The sequence below is a fragment of the Myotis daubentonii genome, chromosome 1 (assembly GCF_963259705.1).
Source record: "Myotis daubentonii chromosome 1, mMyoDau2.1, whole genome shotgun sequence".
Lineage (NCBI taxonomy): Eukaryota > Metazoa > Chordata > Mammalia > Chiroptera > Vespertilionidae > Myotis > Myotis daubentonii.
In genome coordinates this window covers 188782963-188798273 of record NC_081840.1, presented here as the reverse complement: position 1 = coordinate 188798273, position 15311 = coordinate 188782963, and the positions used below count along the sequence as shown (strand labels likewise).

Below are 15311 nucleotides of genomic sequence, written 5' to 3'. Positions count from 1 at the left end.
TGGCGTACAAGGAAAGAGGTTTTTAATTATCTAACAGCATGGCTTTCCTCACTAAGGACCCTACATCCAAGTAAACTTTGGGCTATGATTCCAAGACCATTATGTTTCTGTTCTTTTTTTTTTTTTTAATTAAATCTTTATTGTTCAGATTATTACATTTGTTCCCTTTTTTCCCCCCCCATAACTCCCCTCCTCCCAGTTCCCGCCCCACCCTCCGCCCTCACTCCCCACCCACTGTCCTCATCCATAGGTGCACGATTTTTGTCCAGTCTCTTCCCACATCTCCCACACCCCTTTCCCCCCCAAGAATAGTCAGTCCATTCCCTTTCTATGTCCCTGATTCTATTATAATCAACAGTTCATTCTTTTCATCAGATTATTTATTCACTTGATTCTTAGATTCACTTGTTGATAGATGCATATTTGTTGTTCATAATTTGTATCTTTACCTTTTTCTTCCTCTTCCTCTTCTTAAAGGATACCTTTCAGCATTTCATATAATCCTGGTTTGGTGGTGATGAACTCCTTTAGCTTTTCCTTATCTGTGAAGCTCTTTATCTGACCTTCAATTCTGAATGATAGCTTTGCTGGATAAAGTAATCTTGGTTGTAGGTTCTTGGTATTCATCACTTTGAATATTTCTTGCCACTCCCTTCTGGCCTGTAAAGTTTCTGTTGAGAAATCAGCTGACAGTCGTATGGGTATTCCCTTGTAGGTAACTGAGTTTCTTTCTCTTGCTGTTTTTAAGATTCTCTCTTTATCTTTTGCTCTTGGCATTTTAATGATGATGTGTCTTGGTGTGGTCCTCTTTGGATTCCTTTTGTTTGGGGTTCTCCGCGCTTCTTGGACCTGTAAGTCCATTTCTTTCACCAGGTGGGGGAAGTTTTCTGTCATTATTTCTTCAAATAGGTTTTCAATATCTTGCTCTCTCTCATCTTCTGGCACCCCTATAATTCTGATGTTGGTACGCTTGAAGCTGTCCCAGAGGCTCCTTACACTATCCTCGCATTTTTGGATTCTTTTTTCATTTTGCTTTTCCGGTTGGATGTTTTTTGCTTCCTCGCATTTCAAATCATTGACTTGATTCTTGCGCTCCTCTGGTCTGCTGTCGGGCGTCTGTATAATATTCGTTATTTCAGTCCGTGTGTGCTTAATTTCTAGTTGGTTCCCCAATATAAGATCGAGGGTCTTATTAGTTTTCGTGTAGATCTCATTAAGTTTATCGACAGCTTCTAAACAGTTCTTGAGAGACCTTAAAAGTGTGGTTCTGAACTCTATTTCTTCCATTGACAATTTTGTCCTATTTCTTTGTCTCCGCATTTTGTTATGCTTCCTTGGTGCACCCCCTAGTGGTCTTTGTTCGAAGTCTTATAGATAAATCTTGATTGTTGTAGCAAATTCCAGGGAGGGTTTGACCTCCAGGCCAAGTGGCTATGAGAATCAGCTGTGTCAGCAGTGAGAGAACTTCTGTCCTCTAGGGAGGTGCTAATCTAGCCTTTGCCTGAGGCTATCCGGCAAATGCCTCTGTGCAGGGCGTGGGCAGGGCGGGTCGCACAGGATCAACAGGGTGGGCCAGAGAGAGCAGTCATGGCGGCTCTCAGTCCTGTCCCCAGGGGCTCTGCCTCTCTGAGTCCCAGCACCCGCAGCAAAGCTCAGAGAGAAAGCCGCACTCGCTCTGACCGAAGCCAGACAGTCCCGCCTCTCCCGTTTGAGTCTGGGTCCCTAAAGACTCGCCCGGATCTGGAGCTCAGAGTCTGCGACTCCCTCCCGACCGAAAACGCCAACCGCGCCCTCCGCCGCCAGCCCGCTCCGCACACTCCGCACCTCAGAATTTGACTTCAGCACTGCGCCTCCTCTGAGTGTCCGTATGCGTTTCTCTTTCCTCCTAGCCGTAGGACTTCCACTCAGCCAGCGTTCCTGTGGTTCTGGGTGATGTCCGTTCCGTGTTTTAGTTTCACTTTTGAAGTAGTTGTTCAAAGCAGCAAACTCCGGCGCTAACCCATGCCGCCATCTTGGTTCTCCTCATATCAATTCTATGTTTCTGTTCTTTACCCAAATGGGGACAGAACACACCATTCATGCATTTTGTAAGATGCATCTGAACTTCTGGTTTTTATATATTTCCTACCACAGGAAACCTATGCCTGACATTTCCTGTTTTGAGATGATTTATTTTTTGTCTCCAAGTTATGTACTAGTCATTCATGCATACAGTGAATGGTTTTAAATTCTTACCCTATTCAAAGCACTTGAATTTTGTTTTTTGTTTCTTTAATTTTTATAAAGCAGTCGGACTTTTAAAAAGCAAGGCAAGCAGATGCTTTAGCAGCATTCCAAGGAATAGAAAAAAAGCTGGACATACCCTCAAACAGGACATTTGTTTCATTGCTCTCGTATTAAGGCACCAGTAGAAAAGATCCATATACAGTTGGACCCTTGAACAACATGCATTTGAACTGTGCAGGTGAAGTTATACATGGATTTCCCCTCCAATAAATATGGTACTGTTTCTGTGGTTGGGAGTCCGTGGATGCTGAGGGCAGGCTATATGCATTGATTTACGCCATTTTTTCCCCCCTTAAAATTAGTGTTTTTGTTTTATTTGGGCAGATACCCAGAAGTGAAATTGTTTGGTCATATGATCACTCTATTCTTAATTTTTTGAAGAGCCTCCAAGTTTCCCATAGTGGTTCTACCAATATTCAACCCCATCAACAGTGCATGAGAATTCCGTTTTCTCCATAATCTCTCCAAAACTTGTAATTTGTTGTCTTTTGATAGTAGCTAATCTTACAGGTGTGAGGTAATTTCTCACCATGGTTTTAATTTGTACTTTCCTGATGATTAGTGATGCTGAGCATTTGTCATATGCTTGTTGGCCATCTGCACGTCTTTGGAAAATTTTTTACTCTGTCCACTTTTAAATTGGATTGTTAGATTTTTTTTATTTTGAGTTGTACAGTTCTTTATATATTTTTTAATTAACTCCTTATCATATATGTCATTTGCAAATATCTTCTCCCACTCTGTAGGTTGCCTTTTCATTTTGTTTATTTTTTTCCCATGCAGAAGCTTTTTAGTTTGATGTAGTCCCACTTTCTTTTGTTGCCTTTGCTTTTGGTGTCAAATCTATAAAATCATTGCCAAGACTGATGTCAGAAAGGTTATGGCCTATATTTTCTTCTGAGAGTTTTTTGGTTTCAGTCTTACATTCAAGTCTTCAACCCATTTTAAATTTATTTTTGTGTATGGTGTAAGATAGTCATCCAATATCATTCTTTGGCACATGGCTCTCCAGTTTTTCCAGCACCACTTATTAAAGAGACTGTCCTTTCCTATTGTTTATTCTTGGCTCCTCTGTTGTAAGTTAATTGACCATATGTGGATGAGTTTATTTCTGGGCTCTCAACTCTGTTCCATGGATCTATGTGTTTATTTTTGTGCCAGTATCATAATGTTATAATTGCTATAGCTTTGTAATATGGTGTGAATTTATGCCATTTTATATAGGGGATTTGAGCATTCGCAGGTTATGGTGACCCTGAGGTCCTGGAACTAAAATCTGAATATTTGCTAACACTGAACCTGCATTTCTGTAAGACAACATTTTGCTATTTAGATGGGCTTTATTCCTCACCACTTAGTCTTTCCTGACACTGAAGCTTTGCCTGTTACTCTTATTGCTTTTGCACTGTTGCTCATGTCCCCTCCAATTTGTCAGACACAAATAAGCTATAAATGTACAAGTTGTTAATCTGTGTTGTAGAAAATAATTTGTGATTCTTCTCTTATTCCTAGAATTTGAGACTTAACTGTTCATTTTATTTTATATTATATTCATACTAGAGGCCCTGTGCACAAAAATTAGTGCACTGGGGGGGAGGGGGGAGATCTGTCAGCCCAGCCTGTGCCCTCTTGCAGTCTGGGACACCTCGGGGGATGACCACCTGCTGGCTGAGGCCTGCTCCCCAGGGGATTGGGCCTAAGCTGGCAATCAGACATTCCTCTGGCAGCCCGGCAGCCATCAAGGGATGTCCATTTGCCAGCGGGGAGCAGACCTAAGCTGCAGTCGGACATCCTTAGCACTGCTGAGGAGGCAGGAGAGGCTCCCACCACCACCGCTGTACTGGCAGCCATCAGCCTGGCTTCTGGCTGAGCAGAGCTCCCCTTGTGGGAGTGCACTGACCACCAGGGGGCAGCTCCTGGATTGAGCGTCTGCCCCCTGGTGGTCAGTGTGTGTCATAGTGACGAGTCATTCCCAGTCTTTCTGCTGTTAGGGTCAGTTTGCATATTACCCTTTTACTATATAGGCTAGAGGCCTGGTGCATGGGTAGGGGTCCCACTTGGGTACCTGGCCAGCCTGGATGAGGGGCTGATGGCTGTTTTCAGGCTGCCCGCACCCCCTTCAGGGTGGGGGTCCCCACTGGGGTGCCTGGCCAGCCTGGATGAGGGGCTGAGGGCTGTTTTCAGACTGCCCGCACCCCCTTCAGGGTGGGGGTCCGACTGGGGTGCCTGGCCAGCCTGGATGAGGGGCTGAGGGCTGTTTTCAGGCGGGCCCAGCCTGCAACTGAAGCTGCCAGTCTCTCCTTTTTTTCTTTTTTCTTTTTTTATTCTGGGATTTATTTACCTTCTGTAATTGAAACTTTGTTGCAGCTGCAGCTCCAGCTCCAGCTCCGATTGCCGGCTGTCTGAAAGCAGGTCTCTGGGGTTTGTTTCGCTTCTATAATTGAAACATAGTTGCATTTCGGAGCTGTTGCTTTCAGGCTCAGAGCCGGGTGCAGCAGGTTGGTAACCTTGGCTGCCTTCGTCGCCGGGGCAACCAAGCCTCATGTTCGCTTCAGCTGCATGGCTGCCGGCCGCCTTCTTGGTTGGAAGTTAATTTGCATATCACCCTGATTAGCCAATGGGAAGCGTAGCGGAGGTATGGTTAATTACCATGTTTGTCTATTATTAGGTAGGACTAGAGGCCTGGTGCATGAGATTCGTACACTGGGGTGGGGAGGGGTGCCCTCAGCCCAGCCTGTGCCCTCTGGCAGTCCGGGACCCGTCGGGGGGTATCCACCTGCAGGCTTAGGCCCGATCCCTAGGGGAATCGGGCCTAAGCTGGCAGGCAGACATCCATCTTGCAATCTGGGGCTCTCGCATCTGGGACCACTTGCTCCTCACTGAATGTCTGGTGATCATTTTATGTTTCACTTATTGTCCTTTTAAAGGCTGTACAGTCCCTATGCTTACCCTCTCCACACAAAATCCATGGTTACCAGTGTTTTTCCCATTATTAAATCCAATAGTCATTTAATTTATCCTTAAAATTTTTTCTCCTCAGCTGTTCTGTCTGTTACCTTATCGACCCTCCTCTTTTCCCCCCTCTATGTGTGATTTATTTATTTATTTGTATTGATTTCAGAGAGGAAGGGAGAGGGAGAGAGAAAGATAGAAACATCAATGACGAGAGAGAATCATTGATTGGCTGCTTCCTCCATGCACCCTACTGGGGATTGATCCAGCAACCCAGGCATGTGCCCTAGACTGGAATCGAATCCGGGACCCTTCAGTCCACAGGCCGATGCTCTATCCACTGAGCCCAAACCAGCTAGGGCCCTGCGTGTGATCTTTTAAAGTTCTTCCAGTTTGTTCTTTTTTTCTATTGTCCTTTTAATGTCCTAGATTTGAATGTAGTTTTATAAGTCAAAGGTAAGTTCTTTTTGCCCTCTTTGGACCCAGTTTATAAGGAAGAGGAGGCTTTACTTATAAGCATACTAAAATTGCTTTTTATTTTTATCTGTGTGGGGGGGAAGGGGGCGTAGAGGGAGAGAGAGGGGGAGAAACACATTATGTTGACTGGAGATGTCTAATATAACCACATTTGGTGACTTAAGATAGAAAGGGTGTGATGGTCATTAGGAGTACTGTTGCACCCTATTAAATTTTATGTCAATACTTTTCCTACTATTAAATTGAATGTATTCCTGGGTAATTTATAAATATAACGTGTTCTGATTATACCTGAATATCTCCCCCACCCAAATATCTTCCCCACCCCAATTTCTAAGAAACTAGTGAATGATCAGATAACTTTTATTTTATTTTAAGGATTGGATAGAGTACACACTGCACAGAACCATGAAAATAAAGTAGAGAAAACATGGCTATTGCTTGTAGGAAGTACTTTGCAAAAAAGGTTTTATAAACTTACTAGTGGTCATTGTGCACATTGAAAGGAAATTAATTAGAAGAAATATTTTAATATTGCCATTCACCCTTTCTCTATAATAGAAATGTCAACCAAATTCACGATTCACAATGATAGATTGAAACACATGCCTGTGATTGGCGCCAGCAAGAGCTTTATATGTACCGCACATGCGCAAGTCAACTTCGCCTTTTATATGTATAGAATAAACTTTCTTAATTAGACCTGCTTTCTGATGTAGCCCAGTGAAGCACCCCAACTTCTCTTTCAGGTAATTACCAGCAACACAGCAGTAAATATCAACACAAAGCAGATTATTATTGTAGATCACACTGGGAGAACAAATGGTAAAATATTTAACTGCAGCAGTGTTGGACTATATTCTGCGCAGTGAGAAAACCTGAAGTCATTCTCAAGGGTCACCATTTCTTACTTCTTTTCAGGCAGGTCAAGTTTCTAAGTTTTCGAAATTTCTGTTTTCTGGCTAATGAAAAGAAAATAGGATTCCTCTGAGTCCCCCATCTACCTGTGCAGGACTTCTGTGAGGATCAAATGAGATGAGGCATGGGAAAGTGCCTCACAGACATTTGGTTACAGTGTGAAATGTCTGCATCTGGCTTTGAAGCAAGTCATGTTCCTGGGCTGAAGAAACCGCAAGGAGGCTAGTTGCTAGGGAGAGGAAGCCCAGTGAAGCTACATGACGTCATTACCTAAAGGGACACTTAGCATATTTGCCTTTTATATATATAGATGATACTGTAGTGCCATATGATAGCTACTGTCCTATAATAATATGCTACTTTCCATTCTAAAACTATAGGCATTTGATGCATCTTTACATTGATTTTATAGTTCATTTGGTTGTTTTTAAATTAGTTTTAGGTAGGAAAGTCCTGAGTTGTTTAGCAGAGAATGAAGCCAGTTTGAAAAGGAAAATTTTGAAAATGTGACAGCCTAGAAAGACTGTCACTATAGTGATAGTTTGCTTGCTTATCACAGCAGTTTCCATGAGGAGGGTATTATTATTATCTACATTGTATTATGGGAAGCAGGCTCAGAGAGGCTGGTAGTTTTCCAAAATCACATACCTAATTAAGTGGAGGAAAAACCTTAACTACTTCCCACAAAGTTATTGCTCACTGCTTGGTTAAGGAAAATGAATCTAGAACTAGGATTTTTTATGCCATAACATCTTGCCTAAAATCTCACCAGGTTTTTAAATTTTCTTTTCCATGGTTTTGGTAAACTAAAAATTAATGTGTTTAATAAGAATGGACAGGGACCCTTTTAGTTTTTATTTAAAAAAAAATCTAGAGCTGGGGGAGAGCTTAAAGGGGGATAAATGGTGATAGTAGGAGATTTAACTTGGAGTGGTGAACACAATACAATATACAGATGATATATTACAGAATTGTATACCTGAAGCCTATATAATTTTATTAACCAATCTAACCCAATAAATTCAATAATTTTTAAAAAATCTAAAAAGTAAGTTTAGGAAATTAAATGTTTTTTAATGTATTTACTATTATAGTCATGTGCTGCTTCACAGTGGGGATACATTATGAGAAATGTGTCGTTAGTTGAGTTAGTCTTGGTGAGAATATCATACAGTGCACTTACACAAACACAGATAGTATAGCCTACTACACAACTGGCTGTATGGTATAGCCTAGTGCTCCTAGCCTACAAGCCTGTACAGCATGTTACTGTACAAAACAACATGAGATTAAATCAAGCACAAGAGAAAATGGTGCAATCAAAAGACTTAACCATGAGATGCATGAGGCTTTTGCCAGTGTAACATAGCATATTGTTTTATGGTTTGTATTTATTCATTTATTTATGTATTTATGTATTTATGTATTTATTTATTTATTTATTTATTTATTTATTTATTTATTTATGTATTTAATCAGTCAATCCTCACCTGAGGACATGCTTAGAAAAGGAAGAGAGCAAGCGAGAGAGAGAGAGAGAGAGAGAGAGAGAGAGAGAGAGAGAGAGAGACATCGATCAGCTGCTCTCTATATGTGCCCTGACCAGGAGTTGAACTGGTAACCCTTCAGTGCATAGGATGACACTCAACCAACTGAGCCACTCCAGTGGACTGTTTTTTGTTTTTTTTAATAATCCAGAAGAGTAAACTCTAAAATAACTAAAAGTTATGTATAGTAAATATATAAACCAGTAACATAGTAATTTGTTATCACTATCAAGTATTATGTACTTTACATAATTGTATATGCTATATTTTTATGAGTGGCAGTGCAGATTTGTTTACACTGGCATGACCACAAATATATATATATATATATATATATATATATATATATATATATATATATATATATATATATTTAAAGGGCTAATATACTAAGTGTCCGTCTTCGTAATGATGTAATGTAGCAATGCCCATCTTCCTCTTCCTGGCAACTAGCCTCCTTGCAGTTTCTTCAGCCCAGGAGCATGACTTGCTTCAAAGCCAGGTGCAAACATTTTTTTTTTTTTAATTAAATATATTTTATTGATTTTTTACAGAGAGGAAGGGAGAGAGATAGAGAGCTAGAAACATCGATGAGAGAGAAACATCGATCAGCTGCCTCCTGCACATCTCCTACTGGGGATGTGCCCGCAACCCAGGTACGTGCCCTTGACCGGAATCGAACCTGGGACCTTTCAGTCCACAGGCCGACGCTGTATCCACTGAGCCAAACCGGTTTTGGCGAGGTGCAAACATTTTATACTGTAACCAAATGTCTGAAGTATTTCCCTGTGCCTCATCTCATTTGATCCTCACAGAAGTTCTGGAGCAGGTAAATGGGGGACTCAGAGGAATCCTATTTTCTTTTCATTAGCCGGAAAACGGAGATTTCGAAAGCTTAGAAACTTGACCTGCCTGAAAAGAAGAAATGGTGACCCTTGAGAATGACTTCAGGTTTTCTCACTGCGCAGAATATAGTCCAACACTGCTGCAGTTAAATATTTTACCATTTGTTCTCCCAGTGTGATCTACAATAATAATCTGCTTTGTGTTGATATTTACTGCTGTGTTGCTGGTAATTACCTGAAAGAGAAGTTGGGGTGCTTCACTGGGCTACATCAGAAAGCAGGTCTAATTAAGAAAGTTTATTCTAGGAGAAACTAAGATGGCGGCATAGATAAACACCGGGAAATTGCTGCTTCCCACAACAATTGATAAATGCATCAAAAACACAAGCCGTACTCATCCAGAACTACAGGAGAGCTGGCTGAGTGTAAATTCTACAACTAGAAGGAAAGAAAAGCACACTGAGAGCCAGAGGAGCTGCCGAGGTGGAGTGCAGAGGTACGGGGGCTCCCGCGCTCGGAAAGGGTCTGGCACCTGAGGACGCGGCTGTCATTTTGAAACCGGAGGGAGACACAAGCTCCCCACGGCTCTGAAATCCGGTTCTGGGAAGTCTCTGGGGACCCAGCACTCATACGGGGAGAAACTGGTCTGTCTGGCAGCGGGCGATCTTGAGGGCGGCTTTCCCTCAGAGGTGCTTGCAGCCATTGCTGGGACACTGGGACTCGCGACTCCTTAGGGCGGGGCTGAGGCTCCGCCATAGCTGCTTCCTCCGCCCTTTGATTCCTTGAGACCCCGCCCCGCCCAGGCTGCAGCAGAGGCTTTTGCATATGAATGCCCCGGCCATTTGCAACCTGTAATTACCTAACTGCAGCCGGGCCAGATAGACCCAGAGCTTCCAAGAGAAGGCCCAAGGCCCCACAGCAGCTTGCATTGCTACACAGCTGAGCATCATCAGGGCACTTCCAAACTCCAAAAAAAGGAAGGGGAATCTGCAGTTCTCTTCATAGTTCCTGCTGTGTAACCTCAGGCAGAGGCTAAATTAGCACATCCTTAGATCCAAGAGCCACTGTACCCAGTGGTCAGAGGGGGACCATCCAGATCACAACTCCTCAGATCCATAAGGGACACACTCAGGGTGCAGTCTCAGTGAGCACCAAAGCCCCACTGAAGCAAGTCTTGCCCCAGAAGGGTGTCTTCAGCACAGAAGTTCTCCCACCATAGACACAGCTGATTCTCACTGCCAATTGCCCTGGAGGTCAATTCCTCCCAGTGAGCCTACAAGAACCAAGGCATAGCTACAACAGGACTGTGCACAAAGCCCATAAGGGGGTGCACCAAGAGTGTCCACCTCAGGTAACTGGGGAGGCTGAGCCACTGGGCCCTACAGGACACCTGGCGCGCAGGACCACTCTATCAACACAGGGAAGCAGCCAAAATGCGGAGACAAAGAAACAGGTCACAAATGGCAGAAACGGAGGAAAGCAAATGACTGGATATAGAGTTCAAGGCCACGTTTATAAGGTTTTTCAAGAATTTTATGGAAACCGCGGATAAATTTAATGAGTCCCTCAATAAGTATAGTGAGACCATGGAGGACATGAAAAAGGACCAACTAGAAATTAAGCATACACTGACTGCAATAAAGAATAATTTACAGAGATCCAACAGCAGACAAGAGGATCCCAAGAATCAAGTGAAAGATTTGAAATACAAAGAAACAAAAAATACCCAACTGAAAAAGAAAAAAGAAAAGAGATTCCAAAAATATGAAGATAGTGTAAGGAGCCTCTGGGACAACTTCAAGCGTACCAACATCAGAATTATAGGGGTACCAGAAGAAGAGAGAGGGCAAGATATTGAAAACCTATTTGAAGAAATAATGACAGAAAACTTCCCCCACCTGGTGAAAGAAATAGACTTACAAGTCCAGGAAGCGCAGAGAACCCCAAACAAAAGGAATCCAAAGAGGACCACACCAAGACACATCATAATTAAAATGCCAAGGGCAAAAGACAAAGAGAGAATCTTACAAGCAGCAAGAGAAAGAAAGCCAGTTACCTACAAGGGAATACCCATACGACTGTCAGCTGATTTCTCAACAGAAACCATGCAGGCCAGAAGAGAGTGGCAAGAAATATTCAAAGTGATGAATAGCAGGAACCTGCAACCAAGATTACTTTATCCAGCAAAGCTATCATTCAGAATAGAAGGTCAGATAAAGAGCTTCACGGATAAGAAAAAGCTAAAGGAGTTCATCACCACCAAACCAGCATTATATGAAATGCTGAAAGGTATTCTTTAAGAAGAGGAAGAAGAAAAAGGAACTCTTACCATTTGCCACAGCATGGATGGAACTGGAGAGCGGATAAATACCACATGATCTCACTCATTTGTGGAATATAATGAACAACATAAACTGATGAACAAGGACTGATCCAGAGACGGAGAGGCATTGATTGGACTGTCGGGCTTTGGAGGGAGGGTAGGGGAGGGTGGTGGAAAGGGGGAAAGATCAACCAAAGGACTTACATGTAGGCATATAGGCCTAACCAATGGACACGGACAACGGCGGGGGGGGGGGGGGTGAGGGCACGAGCGGGGGGGGAGGGGGTAGAGGGTAACGTGGGGACAAGGACACATATGTAATATCTTAATCAATAAAAATATATTAAAAAAAAAAGTTTATTCTATACATATAAAAGGCGAAGTTGACTTGCGCATATGCGGTACATATAAAGCTCTTGCTGGCGCCAATCGCAGGCATGTGTTTCAATCTATCATTGTGAATCGTGAATTTGGTTGACATTTCTATTATAGAGAAAGGGTGAATGGCGATATTAAAATATTTCTTGTAATTAATTTCCTTTGTGCACAAATTCGTGCACTGGGCCATTAGTATGTGAATAATGCCTTGTGCTAAAACGTTAGACATCTATGTGTCTCTAGGTGATAGGAATTTTTCAGCATCATTATAGTCTTGAGGGAACCACCAAAATACATGTAGTTCAACATTGAGTGAAATGTTGTTATGCTGTGCATGATTATACCTTTTGAAAAGCTGAAGACTATTTTTGCTTTTTTTCCTCTGATAAGTTATTTTGCTCGGTTTTACTTTTCCTCTTCACAATAGCTGCAGGGAAGTCTACATTTGTGAATATCCTTAAACAAGTCTGCCAGGATTGTGAAGTGGTTCCTGAACCTATTGCCAGATGGTGCAATGTTCAAAGTACTCAAGATGAATTTCAGGTATGAAAATAAAATTTAATTAAGTAAAATAAAAACCGTTTGGCTTAGAGAAGCAATAGTATTTAATCTCTTGGGTGTTTGCTTGTTTTTCCTTTTTCAAATAAAACTTTGAAATCTAGCTTTAAGTCTTTATGTTCATTTGGGTAATAGTACAAGGATGTTCATCTATGTAAACATTGGACAACATGCATCTAAGATTTATGTACTTGATTATATCTAAGTAAAATTTTTAAAGTTTTCAAAAATTAATTTAAATGTTTTAAAAAATCTAATTGCAAGTTAAATTCCTTGAGTTGCTTTGTACTTTTTGTTTAAAAAAACATAAGCAAACAAGAAAAACAAAACTACCCAGTAACTGAATTTTATTAGTTTATTTTTTAAGCCTTTTGTCTTAGAATGAACTGTTTAGGCTCCCATTTCTGTGTACTGTCATTTTTGCCAGACTTTCATCCTGGACATAAGTTTCAATTTCTCAGCATTATTCATTCTATGTTGTGAATGAGAAAAAGGGAATAACAGTTATATTTATTTAAAAAAATACATTTATTTTTATTGACTTCAGAGAGAAAGGGAGAGGGAGAGAGAATCATTAATGGGCTGCCTCCTGAAAGCCCCCCACTGGGATTGAGCCCACAATCTGGCCATGTGCCCTGACCAGGAATTGAACCCTGGGATGATGCTCAACCACTGAGCCATGATGGCTGGGCAAATCTCATTTTTTTATAGCACAATTTTTTATTGTATGTGTATGAAGGAGAGATATCTAATTGCTAATATTTTTATTTTTGGAGAAATGAGGATTAAAACTGAAAGCTGCATAGCTGTATAGCAGAAACCTTCACAATGGGAATGTGTGCTTAAAGCTTTGTTAGAGCTGATGTGGACAGAAGATTGAAAAAAAGTCTATGTTTTAGAGTTTAGCTGTTGGTATAAGGAATCTGGAAATAACGGGGACCCTTCAGTCCACAGGCCGACGCTCTATCCACTGAGCCAAACCGGTTAGGGCACAAGGAGAAATTATTATTAAAATAATCTGTTGCCTGACCAAGCATGGCTTAGTGGTTGAGCATCTACCTGTGAACCAGGAGGTCACTGTTCAATTCCTAGTCAGGGCACATGCCTGGGTTTTGGGCTAGATCCCCAGTAGGGGTATGCAGGAGACAACCAATCAATGATTCTCTCTCATCATTGATATTTCTATCTTCCTCTCCCTTCCTCTCTAAAATCAATCAATCAATCTATCTATTATCTATCTATCTATCTATCTATCTATCTATCTATCTATCTATCTATCTATCTATCTATCTAAAATAATCTGTGAACTTTGAGGATGTTTAATTTTGAATAACTAAAGGTATTTTCTCACACACCTATTTGCCAGGTGTAGTTAACTTTAGGTCTAGAACCCATTCAGTACACCCAAATCCTTAGAATACTCAGGACTAAGGCTTGAAGGGACTTCATTTCTATATGGATCAATTTTCTTTTCTGCTGGGGAAACGCATGGTTAGCCTTTAGCAGAATTTTAAAATGAGTAAATTTGTACACTTCTTTCATTCAACATTTTTTTATTAACATATGATATAACTAAAGAAAAGTATATAAAACCTATGTACAGTTTGAAGAATAATTTTAAGGCTGCTATCTTTGTAACCATCATCCAGGTCAAGAAAGAGAACATTACTATCATTGTAGACGTTCTTCTCAAGTTACAATAGTTCATTCCCTAGATGAACAACTCCACTGGGATAATCACTCATAAAATAATTTTTGGTAATAATTTTCCTGATTTCTAAAAATAATTTGACCATAAATGAACATGTTTCTAAGAAATACAACTTAATTTTGTCTGATTTTGAATATTATAAACCAAATCAACCGTTTACATTCTTTTTCCTCTTGTATCTTTTGCTTGATAAGTTGGTGAAAACTGTCCATGTTGTTGCATGCAGCTATAGCTTGTTCATTTTCATTGCCATATAGTATTAAATTGTATTCATATGTCACTATTTGTCCATTCTATACCTGCGACCAAATTTTGAGTGGTTTCTAGCTTAGTTGCTGTAAAAACAGCTCTGCTGTGAACATGAATCCCGGGGCACAAATGCAAGATTTTCTCTAGGAATAAAATAAAATTATTGGACAGTGGGGTGTACGTAAGATGCTTGTTTTCCAAAGTGTTTTTATTAGTTTACAGTTCCCATAGTGTACTCAAGCTATTACTACTCCATGTCTTTGCCAGTATTTAGTATTGTTTAGCTTCCTAATTTTTGGCATTCTGCTAAATGTTTAATATATTTTGTTTTTAATTTGTATTTTCCTGATTACTAATGAGATTATGCTCCTTTATTTAATTAATTTGTCATTTTTTTTTAAAATTTCTTTTGTGAAGTCCCTGTTCAGATCCTTTTGCTCATTTTCTTTTTAAATGTTCTATCTTCTTCCACCCTGCATCTTTCTTCCTAAAGTATGTCTCAGGGCCTCTTTCACTAAAGTGCCCCACTCAAGTTTGCTTACCTTTAGAAATGAGACTTGTGTTCTAAAAATGCCTCTTTACTCCCATTTCTGGGGTCAACTGTCAGTGCAGTTATAATCAGGTGTTAGGTACAAAGCCAAATTAAAACAATGTCAAAAATAGAGATGGGATTCTTTCATTGGGGCAGTGTTAGACTAGATTGGATTAGGTGACCTCCAGTTAAGGTCCATTTTAGTTTTAATGTCATAAGCTTCTAACTCATGAAATATATATGACTATTTTGTTGACACATTAAATGTCTCTGCCTCTCAGTATACCTCACATTAATCAGTTTCTGTATAACAGAAACTGACATATAAAAACCAATATGCCAAAATTTTAAAGGCTTTTTAATTTTTATTTATTAATTTTTTAAAAAATAGACATTTATTATCAAGTGAAAAATACAGGCTGTTAAAGGCTTTTTTTAAAAAAAAAAAATTTTTATTTCCGAGAGTAAGGGGAGGGGGAGAGAGAGAGAGAGAGAGAGAGAGAGAGAGAGAGAGAGAAAGAAAGAAAGAAAGAAA

General features: G+C 40.6%; 1 protein-coding gene across 2 annotated transcripts in view; it reads left to right on the top strand.

The window, feature by feature from the left end:
• DCK (deoxycytidine kinase) overlaps window positions 1-15311 on the top strand; it is a 29484-nt gene that overhangs the window by 1080 nt on the left and 13093 nt on the right. Inside the window, exons 2-3 of one of the 2 annotated variants that reach the window (XM_059669171.1) lie at window positions 2287-2464; window positions 12154-12269. In XM_059669171.1, coding sequence (XP_059525154.1) covers window positions 2446-2464; window positions 12154-12269 — 135 coding nt within the window. In that variant the 5' untranslated portion in view covers window positions 2287-2445. The remainder of the gene's footprint in view (window positions 1-2286; window positions 2465-12153; window positions 12270-15311) is intronic. The other variant, XM_059669163.1, reaches the window with a different exon arrangement.